Source organism: Lynx canadensis, chromosome C1, assembly GCF_007474595.2.
Source record: "Lynx canadensis isolate LIC74 chromosome C1, mLynCan4.pri.v2, whole genome shotgun sequence".
In the NCBI taxonomy this organism is placed as follows: domain Eukaryota; kingdom Metazoa; phylum Chordata; class Mammalia; order Carnivora; family Felidae; genus Lynx; species Lynx canadensis.
This window is the reverse complement of record NC_044310.1, coordinates 202,261,081-202,276,472: the sequence shown is the minus strand read 5'-3', so window position 1 is coordinate 202,276,472 and position 15,392 is coordinate 202,261,081. Positions and strand designations below refer to the sequence as shown.

The 15,392-nt window shown below is 38.5% G+C and overlaps 1 protein-coding gene across 2 annotated transcripts in view; it reads left to right on the top strand.

Annotated features, from left to right (window-relative positions):
• Positions 1-15,392, top strand: part of USP37 (ubiquitin specific peptidase 37) — a 115,007-nt gene that overhangs the window by 16,403 nt on the left and 83,212 nt on the right. For both annotated transcript variants that reach the window (XM_030324583.2, XM_030324584.2), the window contains exons 5-9: positions 2,182-2,279; positions 5,089-5,267; positions 5,617-5,694; positions 13,470-13,567; positions 14,874-14,958. In XM_030324583.2, coding sequence (XP_030180443.1) covers positions 2,182-2,279; positions 5,089-5,267; positions 5,617-5,694; positions 13,470-13,567; positions 14,874-14,958 — 538 coding nt within the window. The remainder of the gene's footprint in view (positions 1-2,181; positions 2,280-5,088; positions 5,268-5,616; positions 5,695-13,469; positions 13,568-14,873; positions 14,959-15,392) is intronic.

Here is a 15,392-nt window from a genome sequence, read left to right as displayed (position 1 = left end):
AATAAACAAAGACCTATTTTCCAAATCAGTATGAGAAGGACAATTCAGTAGAGTAGTAGAAACTGCATATAGGAAATTCAGGAAGATAAACAGATGGCTCTTATACATGAAAAAATCTCAACTTCACCAATAATTAAATTCGAGTTCTTAGTATCACATCAGCAATAGTATGAGGAGAACAAGATAGTTTCATATATTTGGTAGGAACTTAGAGATATTTTTTGGAGGAATAACTGGTAATACCAATTTAGTTTAAAACCACTTCCCTGGGGCCCCTGGGTAGCTCAGTTGGTTACATGTCCAACTCTTTTTTTGTTTGTTTTTTAATATTTTTTTTTGACGTTTATTTACTTTTGAGAGCGAGAGAGAGAGACAGACAGAGAGACAGAGTACAAGCGAGGGAGGGGCGGAGAGAGAGACACAGAATCCGAAACAGGCTCCATGCTCTCAGCTGTCAGCACAGAGCCGTGTGTGGGATTCAAACCCATGAGCCGTGAGATCATGACCTGAGCCGAAGTCGGATACTTAACTGAGCCACCCAATGCCCCATTAAGTGTCCGACTCTTGATTTCAGCTCAGGTCATGATACCAGGGTTGTGGGATCGAGCCCCACGTTGGGCTCTGTGCTAAGGAAAGAGCCTGCTTGGGATTCTCTCTCTCTCTCTCTCTCTCTCTCTCTCTCTCCCTCTCTCCCTCCCTCTCCCTCCCTCTCCCTCCCTCTCCCTCCCTCTCTCTCCCTCTCTCTCCCTCTCTCCCTCCCTCTCCCTCCCTCTCCCTCCCTCTCTCTTCCTCTCTTTCTCTTTCCCTCTCACAAAAAATAACAAAACAAAAACTGTACATCCTTTACTCCACCAATTCTTATTCTAACAAGTTCTTAGAATTCCTATTCTACAAAAACAATTTTATTCATGCAAGAAGATACATGAAAGAATGCTCAGTATTTGCATTTTTTAAAAGTTAAAACATTTCAAAGGATTGTGGGAAATTGACTGAAGTATAAAATACTTCTAAAGTATATACAAATTCACACTTCTGCAGTACCTTACATGTTTTTTGTTTTAAGTTTGTTTTGAGAGAGAGCAAGCACAAGTGGGGAGGGGCAGAGAGAGAGAGGGAGAGAGAGAGAATCCCAAGCAGGCTCCACACTGCCAGGGCAGAGCCCAGTGCAGGGCTCAAACTCACAAGCTGTGAGATCATGACCTGAGCCAAAGTCAGATGCTTAACCAGCTGAGCCACCCAGGTGCCCCAGTACCATATGTATTTTAAGCTAGCACTGATTTCTTTGGAACAGAAACCATTTATGCTGCTTGCTGAACTTAATAGAGTATATAGGTTATTGGAAGTATATCTGTCACTGGTTCTAACATGTTTCCTTAGCATCCAGTGTCAGTGTTCATGCCATTGACACATAGTGACTAATTTTTCTGTAGTGTTAATTACCAAATATTTATAGGGGAGACTTTGTAGCACTTTGATTTTGCATTTAAAATTTTATTTTTGGGGGCACCTGGATAGCTCAGTCAGTTAAACATCCGACTTTCGCTCAGGTCATGATCTCATGGTTTGTGAGTTCAAGCCCCATGTCAGGCTGTATGCAGACAGCTCAGAGCTGGGAGCCTGCTTCAGATTCTGTGTCTCCCTCTCTCTCTGCCTTCCCCTGCTCACACTCTGTCTTTCTCTCTCTCTCTCAAAAATAAACGTTAAAAAAGATTTTTTTTAAATTTATTTTTCTATTACATCTTCCCAGATTTTTGCATGTTATTTCATTTTTTGCTTGAGACTCTAGCTTGGAATTTCAATTACTATATATAGCAGATATATTTTCAGAAAGAATCAGTTGATAAGCTCTTTGATTTTTTTTTTTAAGTTTATTTGAGAGAGAGAGAAAAAGTATGCTGAAGGGGCAGAGAGAGAGGGGGAGAGACAGAGAAAATCCCAAGTAGGCCCCACACTCTCAGTGGGCAGAGCCTGTATTGGGGCTCAAACCCACAAACTCGTGAGATCATGACCTGAGCTGAAATCAAGAGTCAGAGGCTGAACCCACTGAGCCACCCAGGCACCCCAGCACTTTGATTTTTTTAATGTTTCTTCTGTTTTTTTTTTTCAGGATTCTGTAATAATGTAAATCTCTTTGTTAAAGTAAATGACTTGGGATTTATTCATTTATTTTTCCCCCACCAGCCATGAAACCTCAGGGGTCTGGTAGTTTTGGAGCTATTCTGGGCAGCAGGACCTCACAGAAGGAAACCAACAGGCAGCTTTCTTACTCAGACAATCAGGTATGTTCATTTGACTTTTCTAGCTTTTAAAAAAAGTTAAAATCAACTATTATTATGCAAGTTTTTTCCATAATTTATCACAAATTCCCCTTCTTACATGCAGTTTTACTGAACCCACTGTGACCTATGCTCTGTGTCTCATGGTCATCATGAACCACAGTAAAGTGTATTTTTTTTTTTTAATATATATGTATTTTTTTTAAGTAGGCTGGGTCCAGCGTAGAGCCCAATGTAGGGCTCAAACTCACGACCTTGAGACCAAGACCTGAGCTGAGATCGAGAATTGGACACTCAACCAGTTGAGCCACCCAGGTGTCCCAAAGAGTAGTTTTTACAAACATAGCTTTGGTATTAGATGTAGGTTTGAGATTTGGTGCTGCTGCTTACTAGTCCTGGGTCATTGGAGAAGTTCCTTGAGTATTCTGAACCTTACTCTCCATTGGTAAAATTGAGACAGAAGTAATATTTTAAGGGTTGCTGTGAGATAGTCCTGTAAAAGTGCTTAGCTCATGGTACCATATACTAACAATCCTATAAATATTTGTTGCTATTACTTCTGTGACGTCCTTTGAGTCTGTTCTGCATTATGAACTTTTCCCCTATACTATATGATACCAGCCTGCTTTGTTGAGGTTCTCTGTTTACTTTTTAAGTAGTTTTTCTTTCATAAACATTCAGATAGCCATGAGTCTTGCTGTGTACTATTACAACTTAGGAGTCCTATGTCTTTTAAAATTTATCTCATAAATGGAAACCAGACATAAAGAAAAGCTTTGAACTATTCTGTAAGTAAATTGATGAGTTCTGTTTGGCTGGGAGAGGTGATTACTTAGATCCATTTGCTGGACTAAGCAGTGAGATTTTATTTTTGTTTTTTTATTAGGTTATGGGTGTTTTTTTTTTCTTTACATTTTAATTGAAATATGATTGACATGCTATAAATGCACATATTTGAGGTGTACAATTTGACATGTTTTGACTTAGGTATATACCTATAAAATCATCACCATAATCAACCAAGTGAACATAAGCCATAACCCTTAAAAGTTTCCTCATCCCTCTTGGTAATCCTTCCTTCCTGATTTCTCTCTGGCATCTATCCCCTAAACCACAACTGGTTTGTTTTTTGTCCCTGTAGATTAGTTTGCATTTTCTAGAGTTTTATATAAGTGGAATCAGTGTATATATTTTTTGTCTTTTTCATTTAGCATAATTATTTGGAGATTCACGTATAGATAGAAATTTAAACTGTTAGAATACTTAAATATGTAAATGTTAACATATGTAGCAGAAACAAATATTTATACTCTCACAAGTAATGATTCCTGTCAGTGGGATTGTAAAATCAATTTTATGGGTCATAACTAGCATTAAATAAAAAAGGAACAAAATAGAAAATAAAAGAGGAAGTATTATACATAGTAAGGATAAGTATCGATTTCTGAAATTTCTATTGTCATTTTATGTATGTATAATAGCTTATGATGTAAAATATTTCCAAGTCGAGATCATGGTCAACAGGGTTAAAAAATGCAAAACAGTATACATATGTATACTGTATAGTATACTACCATTTGTGTAACAAAAAGAATGAAGTTGGTTTGCATTTACATAAAGAAGAATACTTATAGAGGATAAGAGAATGGCAAGTGGAAGAACTGGATGGATGGCAGTGGATGATAATGAGACTTATTAGTGTATGGCTTTTAGTATTTTGATTTTTGAGTCTTAAGAATATATCACCCATTTGAAAATAAATTCTAACTTTTTAAAATTGTTCATTCAGATGATCTCAGAGATTTTTTTCTTTCCTAAGATTGTATGTAATTCTGTAGAAAGAAAAAAATTAGAAATTTCTTCCATAGAGAAATTACATTGCTTTTAATCTAGTTGTAAAACTTATCTGGCAGAATGCTGGCCAAAAGCACTACTTCCCACCTAAGATGTTTAAATTGTTGTATTCACTTTGAATGTTCTTGCTATATTTTTAGGGTAGACTCTTCGAGTGATCTTCTGCCAGTGGACTCTGTCTCACTCTCATTCTCCCCATCATGATGTATTTGTTTCATTGATTCCTCCAGACTAGAACCCCTCAAAAGTCATATGAGGCATATGTGACTTGGTATTTAAGTTATGGCAATGAAATATCATCATTGCTTCTTTTTCTCATACTTAGGTCACATGATCATAATCATGGATGTTTTTCTCTGAAGATTTATTTTCATGCTAATCACTAGAATCACATCTTATGTATCTGAGTCTTTTTTTTTTAAGTCCGGTATTCAAAGCAAATTCCTTTCTGCCTCCAGTTATAGTGCGGAAATTTTAAGTTGATGGGAGTGCTAGAAGAAAATGAGTGTCAAGTTCAATTTCTGATGCAGACTCCACATTAGAATCAGCTAGAGTGCTTCAAAAAAGCCTACTGGTGAATGCGCCTCACTCCAAGCCAATTAGGCTAGACTATCTGGAGATGGGTTTCTAGTTGTGAATTATTTTCATAAAAATTTTCCATATGAGGGGTGCCTGGGTGGCTCATTGGTTAAGCGTTTGACTTCAGCTCAGGTCATGATCTCACGCTTTGTAAGTTCAAGCCCCACATAGGGCTCTGTGCTGACCACTCAGAGCCTGGAGCCTGCTTCGGATTCTGTCTCTCTCTTTCTCTGCTCCTCCGCCACTTGTGCGACACTCCCCCTCCCCCCCAAAAGAAATAAACTTTAAAAAAATTTAAAAAGTTTTCCATGTGAGAATATGATCTAAAAGCATGCCAATTAATTTGAATACTTAGCTATGTTAAACTTTATTCCTACAGACACCTTCAAAAAGAGGAAGTTTGGAAACTAAAGATGATATTCCATTTCGAAAAGTTCTTGGTAATCCAGGTAGAGGATCAATTAAGACTGCAGCAGGAAGTGGAATAGCTGTCACCCGAACAATTCCCTCTTTGACATCTACATCAACACCTCTTAGATCAGGGTCATTAGAAAATCGGTATGAAAGACTTTTTTTCTTAGTCATTAGCTGTGCCTGTTTATAAATGTCTTTTAGGCCTTTTAGAAAGACAGGGACTTTGAGAAAAAAGAGATTGTCCAGTGAGTAAAATATGTTAGAAAAAGAACATATAGAGCATATATTTTAGTAGGTAATTAGTGTTGGCTTTTTATGATTTACATCAGTGACACATACTGAGCATGCAGATGTACAGTATATTAATTAAAATGTGGTTTAGAGAATTAAGCAGTAGTAGTCATAGTTCCTGTCCTTGAATATGTTGGTTTATACTTCTTAATGGTATGAATTATGACTTCTTTAAATAACTTTTTTTCTTTGTCCTCTACAGGACTGAAAAGAGGAAAAGAATGCTATCATCTGGCTCAGAGTTGAATGAAGATTACCCTAAGGAAAATGATTCATCATCGTAAGTTGCTTAAAGAACACTTAAGGCACTAGATCAGTGTTTCTTATATATTGGTAATTACGGTCACTAAGGAAGATTGGGGGAGAGGTGTTCAGTTTATGAGAATTCTAAAGATAGAACAGAATTTAAAGTATTTTAGTGATAGTAGATTATAGACTCCATAGAGAGAGTATTTGGCCATTGCTGTTGCTTTGATCATTGCCCTTCTCCCATCCTAGCCTTTTTTATTATCTGCAATACTTAGAGGAAGAATAGGATTGAAGAACTCTAAACAGATATTTCTTGTTGGCTGCTTTTTTTGGTGTGAATTCTTTCCTTCCCTTTATCTGTGATTTTTTTTTTTTTTTTTTTTATCCTATTCATGTGAAAAGTTAGCCTGGGAGTAAAAGGATGTGAACCTGACATAGGGTCTAGGCAAGGAGCTTCAGTTTTTTAGAGGTATTTTCTGGCTTCAACAAAAGAGAATAGACCTGCAACAGGACAGTCACCAGCTCACAGTCTCTTCCTCATCATGGAGGGTTTTTGTTTATTTTTTGTTGTTTGGGGGAGAATAGTTATTACACAATTATGAAATACTTCAATTAGTGCCTTTTTTTAAAGTTTTAATTTAAATTCCAGTCAGTTAACATACAGTGTAATGTCAGTTTCAGGTGTACAATTTAGCAATACAACACCCGGCGCTTATCACAAGTGCACTCCTTAATCCCCATCACCTGGTTAATCCATCCACCTACCTCTCCTCTGGTAACCATCAGTTTGTTCTCTATAGTTAAGAGTTTGTTTTTTATGGGCGCCTGGGTGGCTCAGTTGGTTAAGTGTCCGACTTTGGCTCAGGTCATGATCTTGCAGTTTGTGAGTTGGAGCCCCGCGTCGGGCTCTGTGCTGACGGCTCAGAGCCTGGAGCCTCTTCAGATTCTGTGTCTTTCTCTCTCTCTCTCTGCCCCTCCCCCACTCACATTCTGTCTCTGTCTCAAAAATAAACATTAAAAAAAAATTTTTTTTTTAAGTTTGTTTTTGTTTTCTCTCTTTTTTTGCCCCTAGATCATTTGTTTTGTTTCTTAAATTCCACATACAAGTAAAATCATATGGTATTTGTCTTTCTTTGACTGACTTATTTTGCTTAGCGTAATAGTGTCTAGCTCCATCCACATCATTGCAAATGGCCAGTTAATACCTTGACAGAAATCAGTTGATAATCAATTAACTGATACTCAAGGTCAAGGGTCAGCAGAAGAGAGTTGAGAAAAAGCTAAAGAAACTTTATATATTTATTGGGGTCTTGGTTCTGTTGCTATAACAGATGGAAAACTGGGTAGGTGATATAGGACTGGTGTGGCATCTGAAACTACAATCACCATAGACTCAGCTTCCTTCTATTTTGTTGGTCTACAATTCTTAATAAATAGCTTTCTTTTTGTGAACCAAGATAGATGCTTCAGCCTCCACTCTCATGTCTGCATGCCTGTTGATGGGAATGGAGAAAGGAACAAAGGGAGGGCATACTGCTTTCCTTTAGGCCGGAAATCGCACACACCACTTCTGTGCACATTGGCCAGAATTTGGTCATATGGTTATACCAAATTATGAGGAACTCTGGGAAATATGCTTAGCCTAGCCCAAATTATACTATTATGGCAGAAGTATACAGTGATTATTTGGGGACAGTTAATAGTCTGCTGTAGTTTACCTCTCTAGCCATAGAAATATACCTATTCATCATTCTTCGCATACATTTAGTCATTGTATCCAGTTCAGAGCCCAGGATCTCTGGGTGATGTGCATTTCTCTCCATAATGTCTAAGTGTGCCTTGGACCATGTGCCTCATGGCCTGATACCTAACAAAGTAAAAGGCAAGTTAACCTGTATTCCCCACTCCCAAGTCTATACGTGTATTATCATACATTGCTGGCATAGTTATAAGATAATCACAATAAAAATTTCTATTTAGAAAAGACAAGAATAGGAAACTGAAGGAGTCACTGCTCTACAGCAGCAATAAAATCTTGGTAGGCTGAAGGTATGAAGACAGTGAAGGCAGTTTAGCCCATGTAGCAAGCAGTCTGTGTTCTGTCCTTTGGGAGAAACTCCCTCATTGTACTTCATTTGACTCCTGATTTTGCCCCCTAATAGATTTCCTTTGTCTTTTATCTTTCAAGGCCATAGCTGAAATGGGTTTTGAAGACTGTGTTCTTTCTTGGGGCGGTGCAGCTTTTGTAGCCTGCTTCATGCTGATAAAAGTTCTGGGAGTTAGAAGTATCCAGAAATCGTTGCTTCTCAGTCTTTTGGTGAAGATCAAGTGTAGAAGTGTCCAGAAATCTAGGAGTTTTAGAAGTCCAAAAGTTTATTTAAATATAGAACAAGAAGGATTTTATAGACTTGAGAAAGAATTTGGGCCAATATTTTTGTTGTTTGGTTTTGGTGTTGTTGTTTTTTAATGTTTATTAGAGAGAGAGCATCCTCAAGGAAGGGAGGGACAGAGAGAGAATCCCAAATAGGCTCACATCAGCAGCACAGAGTCCAGTGTGGGACTCGAATCCATGAACCATGAGATCATGACCTGAGCTGAAATCAGGAGTTGTGGGGTGCCTGGGTGGCTCAGTCAGTTAAGCATTTGACTTTGGCTCAGGTCATGATCTCGTGGTTCATGGGGTCAAGCCCTGCGTCGGGCTCTGTGCTGACAGCTCAGAGCCTGGAGCCTGCCTGCTTCAGATTCTGTGTCTCCCTCTCTCTGCCCCTGTCCTGCCTCTCTCTCCCTCTCTCAAAAATAAATAAACATTAAAAAAAAAAGTGAAGGGGCACCTGGGTGGCTCAGTCGGTTAAGTGTCCGACTTTGGCTCAGGTCATGATGTCATAGTTCGTGGGTTCGAGCCCTGTGTCTGGCTCTGTGCTGACAACTCAGAGCCTGGAGCCTGCTTCGGATTCTGTGTCTCCCTCTCTGTCTTTGTCCCTGCCCTGCTCAACTTACTCTCTTTCTCTCTCAAAAATAAATAAAACATTAAAAAAATTTTTTTAAGTTTTGAAATAATTTTAGATTTACAGAAAAGTTGCAAAAGCAATATAGAATGTTCCTGTATACCCTTCACCCAGTTTCCCCTAATAGTAACATCAAGTTGTTTTTTTCATAAATTTATTTCCTTAGTTAACCTTCTGTCATTGCCTCAGTTTGACAATCAAACACAATTGGATTTTTTTGGTTCCATATGGTCTCAAATTACTAGACGATTTCAATTCTAGGCCATTGGCACAGAGGGCTATATTCCTTTTCATCCCTGATTGTAAGCTGGCTAGCCCCTTGCCCAGTTTAACCTGTCTTGAATAGGACCATGCTGAAACACAGACCAGTATTCTTATTGTCTCAGTCTTTTCACTTAGAGTTATAGGTTTGATATGCAAGACATTACAGTAACAGTTTTATGAACATTTTGCTGAGATGTAGCAGTAGTACTCACCAGCTTTCCAGTCTGTAATATCTGTGTCCTGACCCTCCACCTTCGAACTGTAGCTAGTGCTATATATTTTAGGTTTGTTAGGGTAGTACCACACTTCTAGTAACAAAATTTGTGTATTCAGTGTCTAGTTGTAGGGAACAAAATTCATTTCAGCTAGTTTATATACACAAAGGTATTTGCCTTCAGAGAGTATTAACAGACTTACGGAATCGTTAGGAAAGCTGAAAAGATAGGCTTTAGGTTAAGCTTTCAGAATGATTTTAAGAGCTATGCCCTGGATCAGGTCACCAAAGATGCCCCTGGCTGTTGCTGAAGCTAATAGCTGCATTGGAAGCTGTCACCTCTGGGACCATGCTGCCATTGCCAAGATTAGAAATCTCTACAGAAAAACCGGATGCCTCTAAAATGATGTTTGTCATCACAAGGAGCAGAACACATTACCTCTGCCTTACTTCCACTTTTCAGATCTCACACAATTACATGTAATTTATCTTAATTCCCATCCTGAACACTAACTAGGAAATGTAGTTTTTTTTTGTTTTTTGGCTTTTACAGGACAGATACACCAAAAGGTGGTTTTAATGGACTGTTGCATGTCAGTTCACCATATTCACCATACTTGTGGGACATCTCACTTTTTCTACTTAGAATTCTGTGTAGTGAGCCCTAAATTTCTGATCTTTGTTTTGGGCTAATAATACTTTTAAACACATCACAGTCAGATTGTATGAAGTTTGGGTTTCCTAGAAGACTCTAGGTTACTACACTTGTATAAGTGACTTGTTAAGAAGGTGCTTATAGGACAGACCAGAGTGAGGAAATAGGACAGGGAAGGAGAGGAAGCCACCCAGGGGTGTCATCTTAGCGAAAAGTCCCACAGAGAGTAGACTTTATCTTGACCCAGCAGGGTCTCTGGGCCTGTTCCAACTTGAAGCAAGGAAGATGGGCTTTCATGGTCCCATACTGCACAGCCTTTGGTTCTGTGGCTCTGCCCCAATGGGCAAAATATTTTAAGTAGCCCAAAGGCAGTTCTCTGAAAAAGAACTGCAGGTGCTGGCTGTTGAAAACACACAACTGGGATGTGTGAAAAGTATAAAAAGGGATCTGAGGGGCTCTGATGGAGCAGAACTATTAAGTTCATTCCATGGTATCACAGATTCTTCACATTGATGCTACTCAATTTCTGGGTGAAAATCTTACAAAAGAGGGTTAGAGGGATGAGCTGCTATTTGTCCTTACTGCTATAAATAGCGTTGAGGCTATAACTGGTATTGTCATCTTTTTCTTCTGCTATCCATTCTAGACTTGCTGCATTCTCCACTAATACTTCTGCTGGTCTTGGTGATTTGCCTAGTGGTATGACTAAAGTCCTCATCCCTATGGGGATGAGCCCCTGGTCACTATGTACTTGTGCAGGCCATGGGTGCTAAAATTGCTCATTCGTAGTTAAAACTGAATGTGACAGCATTAAGAAATTCCCTAGTAAATCCCCTTTATTCCAAAGATATTCTTCATGTCCTCATTGTATAGTATCAACCCTGCCTCCTTATAGTAATCAAAGTTGGGGCACTTGGGTGGCTCAGTCGGTTAAGCGTCAAACTCTTGATTTCAGCTCAGGTCGTGATCTCACCGTTGATGAGTTTGAGCCCCACATCGGGTTCTGCACTGATAGTGTGGAGCTAGCTTGAGATTCTCTCTCCCTCTCTCTGCTCCTCCCCCGTTCATTCATGTGTGTACCCGCTCTCGTGCACTCTCCCTCTCAAAAAACAAAACAAAACAAAACAAAACAAAACCAAAGTCAGTTACCCCTGTTAGTATAGCAGTTCCTTTCTTCGCCTGTTCCTCTGCCAACATGAGGAGCCCAAGATGAGTAGCAACCATAGATTTAGATTAAACGGGACTCTTACTGTCCCCACGGTTGAAAAAGTTCCCCTTCTGGGAACCAGGACTTGATTGTTTAATGTCTCTTTAGTGGAGCTCTCTGGTGTGCATTAATAAACAGATCCCTACTGTTTGTACACACTTCTGTATGGCTGTTCATATACTTCTTCCATAAATCATTCTCCCTGATCTTCCAGGCTTGCTACTTGCTGGCTTCTTACTATCCACCCAAACTATTTGCTGCTGTCCTGGAAATCATGGCCCACTTTTTTTTCCACACACAGTGGATAAAGAAGTGTGCCTCTCAAACTCTGCACCATGGAGGATTTCCTCTCACCACTCTGTTTTTGGGCAGTACCCTAATGGGTCTATAGTGCAGCAACAGTTCATTTTTATCCTGTACCAAGATAGCAGATGATCTATCTGTGAATCAGGCCAGGTTGGTTATAGAGAGTACTCATAAGCCTATTCCTCTTATCTATTCCTGCTTGCTTAGAACTCATCCTAGATAAATCACTTCCACTTTATGATGGCTTGCTGCTGTAACTTTCTGGTCTGATGACTTCAAGGGTCTCTTCCAGGCATTAGTAACATGCCAGGAGTAGTGTGTGATACTTTATAAGTAATGTATACTTTTTTTGCTGCAGACAAGCATGGTCTTGCTCTCAAATCCTAAAGAGCCAGGCTGCAATTCTCTTTGGGTGAGCAATTCTACATGGTGTCTTAAGTTGGTAATTGGCTCAATGGCTCAACTGACTCTATTGTTTTTTCTCTTGAGCAGATCAGTACTCATAGCAACAGCCAACCAGTTCCATAGTCTTTATGATTACTATTCCATATCACTTGGATCAGTTATCTGTTGCTATATAGCAAACCACTCCAAAACTTAGTGACTTAAAATAGTAACTATTATTGCCTGTGAGTTGATGGTGACTTAAGTGATTCTACTTTATCTGGGCCAGAATTGGCCGATTGTCTCTGGGTACTCTCATTTTCTCATGCATCCATGGTCATTTGCTGAGGCAGTTAGTGGTTAGTTGGTCCAGAATGGCCTCACTCATGATTGCCATTGGCTTCCTACTGGTTGGGTAAAGAGGGTGATTGGGCCATGTGTCTTTCATCATCTAGCAAGTTAGTCTGGAGTTATTCACATAGCAGTGTCAGGATTCCAAGAGAGTGAGTGTAAATTTGCAAGGTGCCTTTAGTCTTAGGACTTATACACTGTTGTGTCTGTTGCATTCTTTTAGGAAAAGGAAATCACAAAGCCAGCCCCATTAAGGCATGGGAAAATAGACTGCATTTCTTGATGGGGGATTTGGGTACAAGGAAAGGAATGATTTAGGACACATTTTTAAAAACTGTATTGAAATACAATTTGCATATTCTAAAATTTACTTATTTTAAATGTGCAATTCAATAATTTTGGGTGATGGTATTGAGTTGTGCAACCATCACCTTAATCTAGTTTTAGAATGTTTCTATAACCCCAGTAAGATTCATTGTGTAATCTACCATATTTCTCAAATGCTACAGATATTGCATGAGCCGTATTCTTTTCTAGTTTATCCCATCCCAATTCACTACAAATGAAAATCTTAATAATTATAGTTGATAGGGTCCCAGAGGTATTATCACCAGCAGTGGGATTTCTGTTGGCATTGCCAAACAAGTGGTCCAGTTCCAGAATCTTGGCCTTAGAGGTGTGCTTCCTAGGCCCATTTCTAGAACTAGCTGTTGTTGATCAAGTTCTCCAGAAGCAGGCGCTGAAATGGAGATTTGTGCTCAAGTTATTTATTAAGAAAGTACTCCCAAGGGATACCAGGAGAGGAGTAGGGAAAGCAAGTCAGTAGTGCAGGAAATGAAGCTTGAGTGTGGTCTCATACAAAAATCAAGCAGAGGTTAGGCTTCATCCTAATTCCAGAAAGAAAACCTGTTACATAAAATTCACCTTAAAGTTGTTCTCTCATCCAAGCAAGGGAGCTTGGCTTCTTGACCTTACTTGTGTCTCTCAAAGTGCAAGCAAATTATCTCTAGTAGCTTGAGGTTAACCTGTGAAAAAGAACCCTAGGTACTGGCTATCAAAAACATAACCTAAATTGGTGTGGAAGAGAAGACACAAAAACCGGGTCAGAGGGAATCTGGGTAGAGCCATCTGCGTTATGTGCTACAGGCTTTATGCATGATGGATCTCCTAAAATTAGTACTTTGTATCAAAGCATGAGCATATCTCCAACTGAACCCACTCCACTGGAAAGGTTTAGGTATTTGGGAATAATAGATGGGGGAAATGCCACTTAAGAAATTTTGACCTGTGTGTGAAATGTAAATTTTCTGAAATGATAAGTATTTAAAATTAAGAACTATGTGTTTATATCTATATGGATATATATATATATATATATATATATATACACACACACACTGAATTAAATTATCAACTGTAGGAACAACAAGGCTATGACAGATCCCTCCAGAAAGTATTTAACCAGCAGTAGAGAGAAGCAGCTGAGTTTGAAACAGTCGGAAGAGAATAGAACATCAGGTAAGTATTTGGTCTTCATATAAAATGCTAATTTATTATGTGACATACCGTATTATACTAGAAATAAAAACGTAAACTGGGACATATCTCTACATTATTCGGTGTATGATTCAGTGCTAGTTATCAGGTGCCAATTTGTATCCAGTACTTGACGAAAGTATTAGATATAAGGGATTTTTATTCTTTTAAGAAAGACTCTAACCTTTACCTTCTTCCCTATTTCACTGCCTACAGTTAAGCTTTTTCGTTGTCAAAGTACCTGAACCATAGAATGAATTCAAGGAGTTAAAGTGGTTGAAACTGAATTTTATCAGTGTTCCTGCTTGTTACAAGTTCCAGAAAGTCTTGGAATTATTGCCTGAAGCAGTTGTTTAAGCTCAGCTTGTACCCCATTTTACAAAAACTAAAAGTTACGCTGTCCACGAATTGTTGTCAGTGTTTCCCACATTTAACATCTCTCTGATCCTCTCAACTCCTTAGAGAATCAGCTATGTGGTTTTGATTTGAATATTATGTCAACTGGAAATTAAATTGAAGCAAGCTAAAATATGGCCTGGTGTTGAGTTTAAGAGAATTCATTTGATCAGGACTTCAGGAATGTTCTTTTTTTTTAGTGGTTCAGGGTTATGACATTGGACTCCTACAGAAAGAAGTATCTCCAATATAATTCTTACCTCTGAAATAATAATATATTTTGTAACATCCACTTACTGGTTTTCAGCTTTTATAATCAACCTATAGTTAGGAAACAATGCTTAAAGATGTAATAAACCTTGACAATGTTGAAGTTAAGGTGTGTCTTAGAAGAGTTGATGGGGAAGAGGAGGAGAGAAAGAATGAAGTAGTCGAGTGATAAGGTTCATGGAACAAAATGTAGAAGTTTTAAGTGTGTTAAAGTTACAGAGTTAATCAGTAAAAGTAAAGTTAACACAACCAATACTTGGAGAGAAGAGAACAAGAACGAGTGATGTAAAGGAGAAATTGCTAATTTTTCGTAACAGGGAGATATTACTTACAATGAATAAAGCAAGAAATAGTAGAAACATTATCTAGCATTATGAAGGAAATGAGGAAAACTAAGTTTTAAAACTGGTCAAATTAGAAGCAAAATTTTAGGGCAGGAGAGAATTCTTGGTATTATAACCTTTCTGCAGTGTTTGATCTTTTAACATGCATATATATTACTTTGATGCAAAGAAAGGGGGAGAAACAGTTAAATATAAACAGGCCTAATGCGTAATTTTATTATTAAATGAATTTGGCTGATTTAGGAATTAACATTTCCCTGTTTTTTTCATTTTTTTAGGGCTTTTACCTTTACAGTCATCATCGTTTTATGGCAGCAGAGCTGGATCCAAGGACTACTCTTCTGGTAGCACTAACCTAGACAGGTACGCGTTGGCTCTATGCTTCGTGAAGAACTTGGAGAGCTCTCATTTTCAGAATACTGAATGATGGTTTAGGCTGTGAGGTCTTAAGTGAATATCCTAATTTAAAATAACAAAATTACTGAGAATCATGACTCACGATATTTTAGTTAGAAAGTATTCTGGAGGGGCGCCTGTGTGGCTCAGTTGGTTGAGCATCTGACTCTTGATTTCGGCTCGGGTCATGATCTCATGGTTCATGAGCTCCAGCCCCACATCAGACTTTGTGCTGACCGCATGGAGCCTGCTTGGGTTCTCTCTCCCTCTCATGCATGTGTGTGCATTCGTGTACTCTCTCTCTGTCTCTCTCTCAAAATAAATAAATAAATTTTTAAAAAATTATTTTAAAAACTGCTGGAAATGTTTTAGTTTTCAGATGCTTTTTTTTTTTTTTTTAC